Below are 16,474 nucleotides of genomic sequence, written 5' to 3' on the forward strand. Positions count from 1 at the left end.
TCTTTGAAAGGAGTGAAGAGGGGGAATCTTCGTCTGGCTCTGCCAAACTCATAAAAGTTTGAAGAAAAAGGGTTATTTCGATTGTGCATTTATGCTACTTTGCGTATTGGAGCGTGCAGTGCTATGTCCTTTACACAGAATCCACATGTAACTATAATTGCGTATTATAGTTGCACCAATGCTTCTTGCTCGCTTGCTTATACACATGATTTCACTCGAACAAATGCACATCACAAGGGACAAGCTACATTCTATAGTTCAAATCAATAGAAAACAAAGGAAACACAACTCTAGAATACAGACGTAAAATATAATTATAAAACTTGCTCAGTTTATACCATACCAAGCCTCTTCCAATTCCTTACGTACCAAATGTAATCAATTCCTGGCATTCACTAATTGCATCATTACTACCTTAACCATCACAAATCACATCCAAACTACAGAACCACTGAAAACGAGACTAAACACCACAACATCACCGGACAAATAGTAGGACTTCCACACATTGACCTGTTCTACCTCTCATTTGCATAAGAAATCATGCAAGCCACATTTTATTTGAGGAATGTTAACAAAATACTTAACAATACATACTATTGGTCACAATTATTCAAAACTCTGGTTTAATTGATTTCAGTTAATGTTAAAGAATATATGTAAAAAATGTATTGCTTTTCTCGATTTTTTAAGATGAATTTTTCAATTTTTGTACTAGTTTGGGATTCGCATTCGCCCCAGCATTCGCAACCCTATAACTATTTTCAACTTTCCTCTACATAGCTTTTGCTAGTGGAAAACGTGAAAGACTTTCAAACCCTCATTCAACGAGGGATGAAACGCCAGTGCCTGGAATGTGAGTGAATTCGGGACTCAGTGAAACACACCAGGACTCTCCTTTATATATGCTGTTTAATTAGCATTGTTACAAAGTGCTTTTCCAACGTTAATGTCAAGGGATGGACAAGTCAGCATCTAAGTCCAACTTGAATGACGCAAGCAAATTTCAGTACGGAGAGAATTGATTACAATACCTGCAAAATAAATTAGGACCAAAACTGCACAATTGAAGTGTAAGAATCACTATCATACATTTTTTTTATAAATTTTTTCATGATAGACATCATTATAGGTTAAGCTAGGCTAACACCTTAAGTAACCAAAATATTATTAAGAAAAAAAATATAAAAAAAAATATGGGGGGGAAAGACAACGTTGCGCATGATTAAAGGAGATTAAGAGTACAAGTTAGAAATTTCCAGAACAGCTCAGAGCCATGATTACTAATTAGTCATTATCACAATACGGACGGAATGATCAACTACACGTTAGTAATGGTCAATTAGGCACGATAACTCTGAAAGTATGAATCGTGTGGGATCTACAATTAGTAGACAAAAGACAGACATAAAAACAACTCAGAAACCCAATCTTAACCTTTAATTTCTTTCCTCTTCAGCTCCATTGCTTAATAGTTAATTTACTAAATGCATAACGCCATTGAGGACACGAGTGTGACTGAAAATTAACCAATGCACATGAAAATTTCATATCACCTATTCCAAGTTACATTATACAACAGCAAACCTGGTATGGGATCAACAAGAATTAAAACCCGGATGACTCAACTAACGAGGAATATGATGCATTTTCGTCCAAGTTTGTAGGCTTCTTACTGCCGGTTTTCTTTGATGTTCCATCACTATTGCTGCCAAGAGGTCCCACCTCAAGACCAAAAATCTCGTACAATTTTAATCTTTGGTGTTTAGCTAAATCCACATCGCCATCCCAGCAAGTCTCAGAAATAATTTCAAGAGCTATATCAATCTCGTCTTCAGCCACAAGATTCCCATTTTCCAAGAGGACAAGGTACAGCTGTTCAGCTGAAGCTTTTCGAATCTGATTAACATCCACAAAGAAATAAAGTAAAATATGAGAAGCCACAAAGCAAGCAACAGAAGTAACGTGACCCGCTTATTCAAGCTTAAAAAAAAGTAATTACTCTTTCATCTTTCATGAAAAACACAAACACTTTATTTTTAAAAAAGAAACCCATCATAACTTTTAAATATGTAGTTAATTTTTTTTATATAAAACAAGCACAAACAAACAATCTCTTAATTGTGAAAAAAAAAACTATCTGCTTTGCATGGGATTGCAGTTAGGCGAAAACAATATGCCAAGTCGTGAATCTCATACTAGTGAATATCAGGGAATCACCTTAGGGTAACGATGACCAAGAAAATCAAGAAGTTGAGAAAAGGCCTTCATATTGATCGGTTCCTGAACTGAAGCTATATAACCAAGTATGGCAATACCAGCATACAACTTAGAGAAGTCCTTTGATCCCTTCAATTCAATTGACAGACAATCCAAAACAGCAGCACAAAAAGTTGCAGAGTGAGCCTGAAAATGCAAATTATTTATCAACATGTTCTCAGCAAGCATATGAAAAATAAATACCAATAAATGGAAATTATAAAAACAAAAAACATCCCATATCTCATTTTCATAAATTAAAAATATGCACTATGATCAGTTTTCACTCTATTGTAATCGGATTATTTTCTTATCTTACTTATTCTGTGCAATTCTTAATCCCATTTTAGCTCACATGATTCTGTGTTATTAAATTATTTTGCCACGTAATTCTCTCAGTTGTTTAAGCACTGCTACCTATAATATATCATACTTGTTTGTTAGAAATATAAGAAATATCTAATTATATTATCTTAGAATATTTTAGAGTATCTTAGATTATCTCTTAAGATTTCTTCTTTTATATTTGATTTATTTCCTTATTCAATTAGAATCTTTATAATTATAGGAATATCTGATTAGAATCAGACTTATTAGAATATAGTTTACAAGCATATCATATTATGTATTTATTGTCATCAGCTTGTATGAAATGGACTTTGTTGTGCAGTCCATATACACAGTTTTCAGCATCTCTTTTTCTCCCTTTCAACAATGCCATAACTCTCTACCTAAAAAAATTACAATTATCCAATCAATGTCCAAGTTACTAAAATTTTAGATATTTTCCTGTCATGATAAAGAAAAGAGCATCAACTTTTGTAAAGCTTGCCACCACTATATACGAAAGTATAACCATCATATTATTTCACAAACAACAATGGAGGATGCACAGATAACCTTAATATGTGGTGGCTGAGTTATGTATTTTTTTTTAGAGGCATTGTTTCCCGACATTTCAACATTATGCCAACCAAATTGGTTTTAGTGCACAAACAACCAACAAGTTTTACACATGTTAAATAAGAAAGTGATTGAGAGGTTAAATGAACAAATGAAGTAGCTATTTTGGGTGCATGATGAAGATTTAATGCATCTTAGAGATTTTGCAGAAAGTTACATTCTCATATTAGCCATTATTCTTTTTTTTTATAATTTTTTTCATTGTTTCAAACAAATATAAAGGATGACCACATAACCCACATATAAATATAAAGGAATACTTGATCAGCAAACCAATCCAGAAATATATATAAAAGGAGTACTAGAGAACCTACTCACAAGAAATATGAAGAACAGAAAGGCAGACTAACCTCCATATTAAAGAATATTTTTTTGCTGAACAGGATCTCAATGGTCTGGAGTGCAGAATAAGTTCATCAGTATATTAGAGATCCATGGATAAACAGTGCAAATTGATTTTGTATAAATAAATTTGCATTTGATAACAGAGGAGGTAAACATGAGTATTATATATGAAACAAAAAGAAAATATCTGAACTTTTTTATGAAATAATTTTAGAATTCCGTTTAGGTAGGGTGCTAACTAGGATTCTCTATGCAGAAACATATAAATGGCTAGGAATTCTAATTGCTAAGAACAAAGATCCTTACAACCCATGGATCAGTCTTACCGAAGTGAATATAGTGAATTGTTGGGCCATTACGGGTAATCTTTATGCTATATCCTAGGGTACACCAAACCGTTCTTTTTCAGGAAGTCATTTGTGAAGTCTGAAGTCTCTTGGTTTTGAGTGCAGTCAACAGTGTGCTTCACTAGTGTGTGAACATTGTACTGAGTTAGTTTTCTGTTTCCTCTGTTAGGTTATTTTTTTTTCAGAATTAGTGATAAACAGTTTCTACTAGCAAAAACTAATACCCAGATAAGGAAAATAAATACTGAATATGCTTCTTTATTGCTGAAAGAAAGTTAAGAATCATCCTAAAACCAAAGCATATGAATTTACTCCTAAAGGAACTTTCTCCCTTTTAAACTGGAATATGACCAGTAAACTGAAAATTAAAAAAAAAAATCTCCATTTACACAGAAAAGGGCCTATTTATAGGAATTGCAATAAACCAGGTTACAGAAAAAATAAAAGAACTGACTAACAACCTGTTACAACTTTGACCCTTTCCTTTTCCTAAAATAAACCTACAGACCCTTTCCACCTATATATTTTTGCTTGCAGTCAGTCCTAACAACTTCTGTCCAGCCAGCTGACATGTGCCAACTGGCTGTAACTGTTTATTTTTCTCGTCGGGCAAACAGTTAGTTCAGTTCAGCCAGTTGGCTATGACTGTTTCTGTTCATTGTAGAGGAAGCTAATTAAAATGAAGATACAGAAACATTCCTTCCCTTCCAGGTTTTCTCTCTCCCACACCCTCTTCTATATATTTCTATGTGGAATTGATACTTAACTATCAAACTCCTTCTGTAAGAATAAAAGAAGCCATGTTCAACATAGAATTGACTGCTAGTCTTGCAATGCTATTATGCCTGTGGTCACATAATGGGCTGTTGATATTGGCTAGGAGCCAGCACTTTGTTCACATTCAGAAATTTTGTTTTCTCCAAGAGAAAAAGTTATATAAATAGAATAAAATTGCTTGAAAATTCAATTTCACAAAGCAAGAATAATTAAGTATTGTTTAAGAAATTTAGTACCTTTAAAGTGGGTACAATAACTCTGTCACTTTTCTTGTATTGTTGGAGAACCCACAGGATGTCAACAGATAGCATGTAAACCCTAGATGTTCTTGTATTTGGATCTTCAGATCCAACCCCTTCTAGATACTCTAACAGGGCCAAGAGTGATGCCCTCTTCAAAGAATCTTGCAACCCACCAATAGATATAATCAAACCTGATAGCACATCTCTGCTATAACAACCAAATTGAAGTAACTGTATGAAGCGCGGGTAAGAATAGGAAGGAACCTGCAACAAAACAGCAGTCTTTCAACACAAAAATACTATGTAACCAACCTTGAACTGATGAAAGATCTACTTAAACTTACAGCCCACTGTGCATCTGCCTCCTTGGGAATGATTTCTTCTAACTTTTCTCGGAAAGGTATATAGGGAATATATATCATCTGGTTGTGCAAAATTCTGTAGAGAACATTTGCTGCTGCTTCTCTCAGCTTATCCATCTTCTCCACAGCTTGCTTACAAATAGCTCCAACTAAATTGGTAGCAAGATTTTCATCAAATAAAGAAAGTTCTTGCTTGCTCTTAAGCATGCCAGCAGTCAAAGGTGCAGTAGCTTCAATTTCATTTGCAACTGATCTTTCAGACAAACAAATCGACTTGTCTATCTTGCAGAGCATGTATGTACATTTTTCCAAGCCATCTAATGCAGCCTCACGAACCCAAGAGCCTACATCACCTCTATTATCAACAGAATAATCATCAAGAGCTTTAAATAAACTGGTCATCGCCTCATTCTTTATCAGTCTAAATAGGGAAAAATCATCCTCGACAAAAGTGGTAGCAGTATCTTCTCTTCCATCAATTACTGTTTCACACACTAATGTGAGCCCTTTGACAGCATTTACTCGTGCTTCAGCATCTCTGTCTTCAGGGTTTTGCTGCACATGGTAAAACATTGTTTAACACAATCATTGAACCTAAGATAGTATAATATATAGCATTTGCAAAATGAAGCACCTCAATTTTACAGGAGCCACAAAGCTTCAAAAGCACATTTCTCCATTGACTGGCTAATAATTTATATGGCAAAACCCCTAATGCCAAAGCAGATCCTCTCCTTACAGCTACATTTGGATCAGTTAACATACTGAGGTACTTTGCTGTCACATCATTTGTACCTTTATTATCTGAAGCATGCACGTATGAACAGATGAAGTGTTTCAGACCTTTAACAGCTGCATTCTGAACATCAAATGCTGATATTACTCGTCAATATATAATGCCCAACTAGCATAAGCTGACAATATTAAACAAAAGTTAAAATGGTAGCACAAATTGCTTGTATCCAAGGGATAGAACCTGTATCTGAGAATTAGGATGTCTCAAATTCTCGTTGAGAGTATCAAGTAGGCTTCTCTTTGTCTTCTCTGATAACACTACTTTAGATATGGAGATGCACTCAATAAATCGAGAAACAGCAGCACGCATTATCTCTCCTCCCTTTCCACGATAAAGCCGTGCTTTCTCAATAGCAGGTACAACACCAGAAAGACTTTTCTGTTTATCTGACAATGACAATTCAAAAAATGTGACAGTTGGCATCATAAATATTTTGAAACTAATCACCTTCATTAAAAGAAAGGTTTAACCATATGACCAATAGTTGGCAATAAAAACTTATCTAAAACTTACTATATATCTATCCTCACCCACAACCCACATATCTAATCCCTCAGTCAAAGACTTTTATACTCAAATAGTTCTGGCTATTTAATTTGAAGGCTTCTTCCAGAAAATATTTTGTTTGAAATAATTGATCCTTCAATCTCATACAAGAAAAAAGAGAAAATAAAATTACTCAACTCGTTTGAGTAATAAATTGTGTAATTTGGTAGTCATATAATAACTTAAAAGTCAGAAGGAAAATCAGCACATTTACAAATGAGAATATAAAGAGAGAGAAAAGAGGAAGAGTGTCTGATATTTTAGTCGTTATCTGAATAGTTAAGTCTCTAAAGACTAAGGCTTCAAGTGTTTATCTAATTTGAAAATCATCCCTTCAATTTCTAAAAGCAAGTTTAAATTGTGGACCAAACATATGAATGTGTATAGCCAAAAATATATTAACATAAGGAAGATAACAATTCAATAACAACAGCCCCCATTACTATTTTGGTTCTCTGGCTTTGATAGAAGAAAACTCTTTTACTTCCATTACTAACAGGCAGTAACAAAATCAAAAGTCACAAGAAAGTATCAACCTGAGGGAAGAGCAAAATTGTTTTGGTGTAAAGCTAAAACAAGTTCTCCTGTTGCCAACGTAGCACCATGGCGCATGCATAAATCTGATGAAAGAGTACAAGGAATTAACTTTTCCAAGACAGTGCTTGCAAAATACTGAGGATCATATTTTACAAGAAATGAAAGGGCCTCTGCAGCAAGTTCTCGCAAGCTTTTATCCTGAAGGTGTAATTTCCAAATAACTTCTCTCAAAATAAATTAAGTAACAGGAAGCAACAAATAAATTGTTGGTAAATGCCAAAATATGACAAATTTATGCCAATAAATATACAGAGACAAGGAATAAGAAATAAGAAATTAAATATAATTGAAATTTAAGGCTAGACCGTCCTCTTAACTCTTAGTCATACCTATGGAATAGCAAATATGTGCATAAGGCATGACTCCTTTTCATCCTTTGAATTTTTTTAAAAATAAGTTTAAGGAAAAATAAAACTACAAGAAAAATCCTAATGTATACTCCTGGATAGAAAAAAATTCGTCAAACATCATAATATTGACCAAAAAACATACATACAATGAAAATACCTATGTCATCTCTCTTCTATTAGCGATTTCCCTAACAAAATTTTATTCGATTCAGCATCCAGAAATCAAGCTAGAGTGATATATGGCCTTCAATTAGAAAGTAAACCAAAAATCCATATTGCAATTGCAATTGCAATTGCAATTAGGGTCAACACAGGAGCAGAAGAATTAGCAGCTCAGGGAGTGAGAGAGAGACATGTGATCAGAACATACCCAGTGACAAATTTTTCTGTCCAGCAGGTCATCCACAAATGGAAAAAGATATCCTTCATACTGAGCAATGGAAACAGCAACATGAAGATAAGAATTTACTCGTGAAGAAAGTGAAAAATAGTCAGCAGTATTCACTATGTCAATTCCGTGTGGATAATTCCCTTGTCTTCCAACATTCTCTTGAAAAGCAGCTGCCGCCGCTCTTCTGCAGTTAACCTAAGTATCACAGGTTAGTTAGCCATTCTTTTCACATGATATGAATATTCTAAAACAAATGTCAAGAGAAGGGCGTAAAAGGATATAAGAACCTCACGGTCGTAGCATGCCACTGTTAGGAGGTGTGGGGCAAACTCTTCTAAGATGTGCCTCATAACTGTATGATAATATGCACGTCCAAACGCCCAACATACATATGCAGCAGCATCACGTACATGAGAACCAACACTGTGTGGACCTCTACGAACATCATAATGTAGTGCCTAATAAACAAGACTTATACTTAATACCACTGCTATATAGTAATGTATCTCTCAAATAAGGGCTCAAACTTGAGTTTTTATTCAGAAATAAAACTAAAATGAAAAGTTTGGAACAGAGGCAAGAAAATTGTATTGCTAAGGAAGGATGCCTAAAGCTTCATAGGCATTATATAATATAAAATAAGACTAATGAACATTTAGGTAAGGGAAGAATTGCCTTTTTTTATTTCCAAGGTCAAGTCCTTTTTTATCTTCTCCCTTTCCTCTACAGCCTATCCCTCATTTTTCTCAATCATAAACATCTGTTAAACACGTGCCTATAAAAGTTGGTTCAATTATACAGTTTATTTCCTATTTAGGGATTTCTTTAAGCTGTTTATGTTCTAAATGTTACGTTGTTATGGCTCTGTTTTTTAATTTCAAGTAATGTTGTTATGCACATAAAATAAGGGATTGTAATCTGATGTGGATTATGTTCTTTGTTTAGAGCCTTTTAATAAAATATTTGTTACTACCCCACTCTATGTTACTCATTTTTTTCTCTGCTTTTATAAATAAAATACTACAATATCAGAAACCCACTCTTTAAGCTGCAGATATGACAAAATATCCTCTAAGGTACTACAGGATGACAAGGTTATCTGTAAGGTTCTCTGTTCTAGTTTCATGTTTAGGTAGCACATGAATAAAGTACTTCAAAGTTCATACAGCTAAACAGTTGTAAACAGCCAAGATAGTTTGTAGTCACAAATCTATGCATACAATCTATCCATTATTAACCACCTTCACAATAACGGGAACAACTTTTGGAAGACTAGCAGGTAAGAGCAAGCCTCTACGAGCAAGTTCAGCTAAAGCTAAGCAACCTCCATGCCATGAACCATCACCCTGAAACAAGTGTTACATGTGAGCTATAACACTGGTACCAGACAACTAAATAGTTAACACAGTAAACCTCTCATACAGTAACTACATATATGTAAACCTAGGTGAATGAAAATTTAACTAGTAAATTCCAGTTCTAAAGAAGATAAACAAACATAAGCTTAGTATCACACCTCGCCGGGTGAAAACAGCTCCAAAACAGACAATAAAACCTCTTGAGAAAGAGATGAGGTCAGATGTGAACTTATGCGCCCAATACCTTTTGCTGAAGACCAGCGGACAACAGTATCCTACAATCCAATGCCAACATAATGTGTTCAGTGAATGATGAAAGCACTTGGAGAGAGAATAGGATGAAGAAAACATGATCAGCTTAATTAGTTAGCACTTTGTGAATTCTTGTGATGCTTAAACAAGAGTATATATTGCTAATGGCATTTCCTTTTATCACTAAAATTGACAATTCACTTATTTTCACTTTACTTGCTGATATTTTTCAACATGAAGGGAAAAAAGGCATGACACGTACACCAGTTAAGTATAGTCCACATCAATTTTCAGACAGAAGTCCTTAAATGAAATAAGCTAAAAGCTTAAGCTGTTATGCAATATATCAATTGTGTGGTTGCTACAGTCTCCAATTCTAGTACTATGTCATGTGAAAGCTATGGACGAAGTACATGCTCAGAACTATTGGTAATTGTAAAGTGTTATTGATAGAGCGCTAGTACTATATAAAAGAACCAGTCATCCTAAGAGATTATACAGTTGAGCAACGGCCCTAGAATTATTTTGATAGAGCAATGCTGTTTACTCTACAACTAATATTATAGTATACAACGCCAATCACACTACATGTTTCAGGATCTATGGAAACCAGTATAAATACAGTAGCCAGCAGTGATACAAAGCACTACAATTCAGCAAAAATCCAGGAGCAGTGTTTTAAGTCATTTGAATAGACTCTCTATTTTCATAACTCAAACACAGACAACTGACTAATATCAAATAATGTTAGAGCTCTTTCATATTCAACAGCATTCATCCAATCTATTTGTAGGATCAGTGACATCATAAAATATGTATAATATTACAATAATTACACATCTCATACAAATTCATATAAGACATCAACAATCTTGGTTTTAGCAATTTTTGAAATAAAAATTTCATGATTAATGAATAATGACAGATACACAACATCAACCGAGTTATTACAACTTTCAGTACCTTCCATGGTTTTTTAACACAGACCACTTACAAAGATGTTAATTCAACCATTTCATTTCAGATGCAGCAGCAGCATACATTTAGACAAAATTTCATATTTTTCATTCACTATAAGAAAATCTCACCCTTTTGACATACCATATCCCTCAAACCAGATAACAACATCTCAATAATCTCTTCAACATTCTCTGGAACATCCATATCCTCATCTTCCCCCCTGTCTGACATTTCATTTGAGTTGGAATCATTTTCGTTCACACCCAAATTAGACTGATCAATTTTATTTGATGTATTCAAAGAAACATTTAGTTTGGCAACTCTTCCCTGCATGATAGGCATATAGTCATTAGGTACAAAAAAAATGGTGACAAACATGAAGCTTCTACATTTGCTTATGATATCCAGCTAAAAGTAGCCATAACACCCAGATATTTGTAACCCAATACTGATGGAAAAAGTACGAATGTATGTCACTGATACAGTCAGCATAGATGAAAGGGCCAAACAACTTAATTAAAGCTAAGTTTCAATTTAACTCTTAGCAATTAGCACAACAACTCAGTTGACTTGGGTCTGTAACATACTAAAAATTATTTCATGCAAAGCAGCCAAATTTTCTGGCGGACAAATTTGATACTGTAGCCAAAGTGCCTAAGGGACCATTGACTTCAACTCTTCATATTTCCATTATCAATAAGGGCTCTAATTTCATCCTCTAGTTCTGTTTTGAGTTCTACATTCTTGACTGGCATGGTGAGCATTTGTTGTTTTGTCAGCATAGCATGCATGTCTGAATGATGCATATAGCCATAATTTATTAATTACCGTGGCTTTGTATTCCACCAGTTAAAAGCAAAAATAAACAAATATGGAAAACATACTCACAACAAGTGAACAAAAACAAAGGTGTCATCAAACATTTAAGAAACGAGATCCTAAAAAACTTGGATCAAAGAAAAGCTAACCATATATCGCCATGAGGGCAAACGATGAGGAAGAGCAGTAAGCCCAATTCGTTGGGTTAACTTCATCAGATACTTGCGGAGCAAAGGACTTCGAGCTGCATCTGAAGACTTGTACAACATTGAAGTGTCATTCCAAACAACAGGACTCACATCAAGCAAGAGATTCCGACTACCTGCCTACTCACAGATTTATATTATAAAAGTTAGAAACATTAAAGGTAACATAGGCACATGACAGCTTTGATTAAAAGTTATACACAAAGCTAGACATGCTACCTAGTCGTCAAGCAAACTGGTTCACCTAATCAAATTTAAATTATGGTAGTTGCCTTTGTTCTTGGTTTTTGTTAAACTCTAGGAAAAAAGAGAAACATTAAACTGTGTGCTTCTATAACAGCACAGGTGCTTTGTTTATATTAAGAAAAAGAATCTATACAATACAATAAATAGAGAAGATTTGATATCCTCTAATAACAAAATTAAGATATGGGAATAAATAAAAATATTCATAATAATACATATATAATCTAGATATTCCTGATTACATATAATCAGTTCATTATTTCTATGATTATAACAATTTTGAAGGAAACATCCCATTTGCATGAAGAGCTATAATAAATCATTAATATTTTGCTGGAATTGTCAGGTTTATCTGTTTTAGGTGATGAAGGAGAAAATAAAGACACGGAATAATAGAATATTAAGTTGATATTGTATTATAACCAACCCAGTAGCCTAAGTTTTAAGCTTGTTCCACCGGAGTTGGCTGGAAAACAACTTAGAGAAGTGCTAGAGAAGATGAAGAGACTACAATTGTTAGAGATACATCAACTTGACAGCTGGAATGACCACAAACAAGACAGAATTTTCTTGGTAATCAAGCATACCACAGCAAGATCCAAACTCCTCCAATTGAACTGATCTGGACAGACAAGAACTTTTATCTTACCAGGATTGTAGCTGAGTGACAGGACAACTAATGTTTTTCTCAAACCCAAAAAAACAAGAGTTTCAATTCAATACCAACTTGAAAATTTACCTGTGAACTTTTTGCATTTATACTTACACCATCACATTATTACATCCCAATATTTTAGGGAATCGAAAAACTACTTATGGAAAACATCCAGTATTTCCTCACCTACTTTTGATATATACAGGCAATCAAATTAGAATTTCTAGTGAAATACAGACATCTCGACACTCCCTCTCAAGTTGGTACATATATATTATATGCATCAGGCTTGCTACATACGTATATTATCCCACAGAAGAATACCATAGTTGGTCATTAGAATTCACAAACATACTGATTTCTTTGGCAAGAAATTTTTAACAGATGAACTATCAATCTCTATAACATAGTACACCCCTGGAAAGACCAGGATAGAGGCAATGTTTTGCATGGCCACTTGATTATGACAAACCGGATTCATAACATAGACCCTATTTTGTAAACTCACAATCAGTATGGTTTCGACGCTTTGCTGAAACCGTGCAATCTAAGCAAAAAACAAGAAAATATAATAGATACTCAAAATCAGAGAATATTGAATTGATCCAACTGAAGATGAGATACAAATACTAACTAACTCAACAGTCCTGGTTATACTAATACTCAATAGTCCTATTAAATAAGTGAACATATCATGTGTAAGAATAAGATAAGCTTCCAATAAGATAAGCTTTCAAAAAGATAAGATCTCTAAATATAAAGCAACACAATTAACCACAACATAACATAAACTATCCTAGCGTATTATGCACCATTCTCTCCCTCAAATAATTTGTAGAAATCCTTACACAAATTATAGATGAAAACTTTTCATTTGACGGTCTAAACAAAAGAATACATAAAAAAACAAACCTTGAAAATAGCAGCCAGTGCTTCAACGACACCAAGTAACTGAAAATGATGGAGTAGATCTTCAGTTACAGAGGACATGACCGTGTGTGTCCACTTAACAAAGCTGAAGCAATTAAAAAAGTCAGTTTACACAGATGATGATTAGTAAAACAAAAGGTTATATACAACACAGATGTGAGCATGCACACAAGCCCAAAGATATCTGAAGTGATAACAGGTAATGCCGTGAGCTAACCAAACTCAAATCTAGACACTTTCAAGAGATCAAACAAAACCATTCATTATATTTGTAAACACAATCCACAAAACAAGGAGTTTGAGATCAACTTTTGACTGACACGAAAATCATCTTCACACAAACAACACCACAACACGAGACAACACAAATATATTAGGCAACCGCAGAGAAAGCTTAACTAACACTAAAACAATCTACAAAACATACTGAAATAAACCTCGTAAAGGCTTTCGGCATATCAGGACGAGTAAGCAGCCTCGAGAGGACTAGCCCAGCCATAGTTCGCATAGGGCCAGCAGTTGAAAGGTAATCCTTACAAAACCCTAAAATTCTCAACACAAGAGGACTGAGCTCAAACTCAGCTAAACTCTCATCACTGGCAATACTGGTGTCAACAGTGGAAATGTCAAAAGGAACCAACACGAGTATATAAAGCCACAACAGCGTCACGCATTTCGCTTCCATTTCCCCCGTGCTTTCCTGCCTCAACGACGTCACCGAATTCGTGTGGTGACACTTCTCCAGCAGAGACACGGCGAGTTCGAGATCGGAAACTTGATGCGGAAAGAATTTAATCACATATTTGTAGCCGCAAACCGTGACTAACGAATACACAATTATGCATATAGGTTTGATTATTTCGAGAATTTCATCGGAAGCTGTTCCGAGTTCAATTGTTCTCGAACGAATAATGTTCATCAGAGGTGAAACTATCGTTTCGAGGTAGGGTTCCAGAAGTTGACCTTGCTCCTGGTACTTGTCCAACTGCATATAAGAAGAGATCATTATTCTTCAACAACAAAAAAATAGATAAACGGATGAAGATAATCGGTAGTGAAGAAATGAGAGTACAATGGATCTGATTCTGTGGACGGAGGAAGTGTCGGAGACGCGAGCATTGGAAACGATGTCGTTGAGGAGCGACTTGACGATGCTCCATTCTTGGAGGAAGTACTTTTGGAGCACACTCTCCTTGGAATCCAACTCGTCCTCTTCTTGATTCATCGTCACCGCCGTCTCTTGAATCGCTTCCATCACCTTTGAGGTGGTTGAAGTTTTGGCGGGATCTTCAGTGCAAACAGAAGCAGCACTATTCGTCGGAGTGTTGAGTTCGAGTTCGAGTTCGATTTGAATCGAAAAAGGTGATCATGGGCCGGGTCTGGACTCTTCACCGCCGTATCGTTTTCCTTCCAAATTTTTATATTTTTAAATATGTTTCTAATTTTTTTTAATTTTTTTATTATTTGTATTTATATTTTTAAAGATGAGAGAATTGGGACAAAATCATAAAAAAAAAAAAAAATTGATAGTAAAGAAATAGTTTTTCATAAATTAATAGAAAAAGTGTGTAAAACAACGTATAATATTTCATATTTTCATCTCTCTTAAAAAAATATAATTTTATCTCTTCTTATAATTTGATTTTATTATTTTTTTATTATTTTATTCTTTATTTTTTATTTAAAAAATATAGATATAATAATAAAATAAAAAAATACGAATATACAAATATTCTTGAACCTATGTTCTCATTAATATATATTGTTATAAATGTAAGAGAAGTTTACCTTTACCTTAATAATTTATAATAATGTGGAAGTTTACAAATATTTTACATTTTGTAATAAACTTAAATTTACTTAATAAATGGTTTTTGGTATATTTTACCGAAGATGTGTCGAATTAAGTTCTAATCGTGTTCTTTTTAATTTGATTTCTCTGAATTGAAATAAGTTTTTTCGCTAATATATAATAAGTATATTTTTCGTTAAAAAAGTATTGTGCATGAGAGTATTGTTTTCAGTAATATATTTGGTTGAAAATAATAATTTTAGAAAATTAAAAATTATTTGAGTAAAATTTAAAAGTAGAGGAGGTGGTGTGAAAATATATTCATGAGTACTGTAAGAGCTAGCTTTCACTTTTATACCAATAAAGGATTTTGAGTTTTTTTATCATAAAAATAAGAAATGGATGAGATACCATGAGACTGGGACACACCTTTAAATAGTATGACTCAAACACACCTTTAAATAGTATGTTCGTGTGTCGGACACAGATATTGAACACCGACACTTATACGATATTTGTAGGATATGTATCGGTGAAGTGTCAAATTTAAAAAATATTTATTGAATTTTTAACAATTTTAACATGGTTCTAATACAATTTTAAAACAGAAAAATACATCAATTTTCTAAAAAATCAAATTTATTATATAAAGTTTTATTATGATTATAAAAATAAATAACAAATCTTTTTAAACCTGTCATGATAAACATCTTTCTGCTACAAAAAAAAACTAAAACTTCTTGCACATAAATCTTTATTGTGAGTTTATATAATTAACAATTATATAATATATAAATCAGTGTCTCGTGTCTTACATTTTAGAGATTATACATATTTTCATGTCTAACTAAATCTCATAAAACTTGATTACGAGGTGAAGAATGTGAAATTTACACCTACTTATAAAGAATAAAATATCATAATATTTAATCGATGTGTGATCTTCAACACTCATTCACATCGAGGCTACCGACTCCTGCATTAAAATATATGTTATGGATTGTCTGATAACAGTATAATAATGGGTGACATGATAGGTCTAACAAACTTTCGGTAAGATCAACTTTCAATGACTCTTAAACTATGTTAATAATTAAACTTTAAACCTAACTCAAATTCATAAAACCAATTTTGTAAAATTTAGACCTACTCATAAAAAATGAAATATCTTAATTTATAATCAATGTAAATCTCTAACATTATAATATTTCTTGGCCCTCTATTGTAGCAATCCAATCTATTTTATCTTCATTAAGTATACATGGAAAAAGCATAAGAGAC

At 33.6% G+C, this 16,474-nt stretch overlaps 1 protein-coding gene across 1 annotated transcript; it reads right to left on the minus strand.

The window, feature by feature from the left end:
* Positions 1 to 1,421: 1,421 nt before the first annotated feature.
* LOC137827888 (tubulin-folding cofactor D) lies at positions 1,422 to 14,835 on the minus strand. The gene is made up of 17 exons (XM_068634247.1): positions 14,474 to 14,835; positions 13,839 to 14,386; positions 13,384 to 13,486; positions 11,514 to 11,690; positions 10,687 to 10,872; positions 9,492 to 9,608; positions 9,217 to 9,321; positions 8,263 to 8,433; positions 7,955 to 8,170; positions 7,174 to 7,372; positions 6,272 to 6,477; positions 5,930 to 6,154; positions 5,278 to 5,850; positions 4,928 to 5,197; positions 3,573 to 3,617; positions 2,221 to 2,406; positions 1,422 to 1,899 (listed from the first exon to the last, which is right to left on the minus strand). The coding sequence occupies exons 1-17, from the start codon at positions 14,654 to 14,656 to the stop codon at positions 1,609 to 1,611; spliced, it is 3,801 nt and encodes a 1,266-aa protein (XP_068490348.1). The 5' UTR covers positions 14,657 to 14,835; the 3' UTR covers positions 1,422 to 1,608.
* Positions 14,836 to 16,474: the final 1,639 nt, after the last annotated feature.

This window comes from Phaseolus vulgaris, chromosome 7, assembly GCF_000499845.2.
Source record: "Phaseolus vulgaris cultivar G19833 chromosome 7, P. vulgaris v2.0, whole genome shotgun sequence".
In the NCBI taxonomy this organism is placed as follows: domain Eukaryota; kingdom Viridiplantae; phylum Streptophyta; class Magnoliopsida; order Fabales; family Fabaceae; genus Phaseolus; species Phaseolus vulgaris.

Excerpts from the sequence above, each read along its gene's own strand:
- LOC137827888 (XM_068634247.1), bottom strand. The coding sequence starts at position 14,656 with ATGGAAGCGATTCAAGAGACGGCGGTGACGATGAATCAAGAAGAGGAC. Across the intron at positions 7,373-7,954 it reads ACAGAAAAATTTGTCACTGG|GATAAAAGCTTGCGAGAACT; the intron begins GTATGTTCTGAT and ends TTACACCTTCAG. Across the intron at positions 5,198-5,277 it reads AGGCAGATGCACAGTGGGCT|GTTCCTTCCTATTCTTACCC; the intron begins GTAAGTTTAAGT and ends GTTTTGTTGCAG.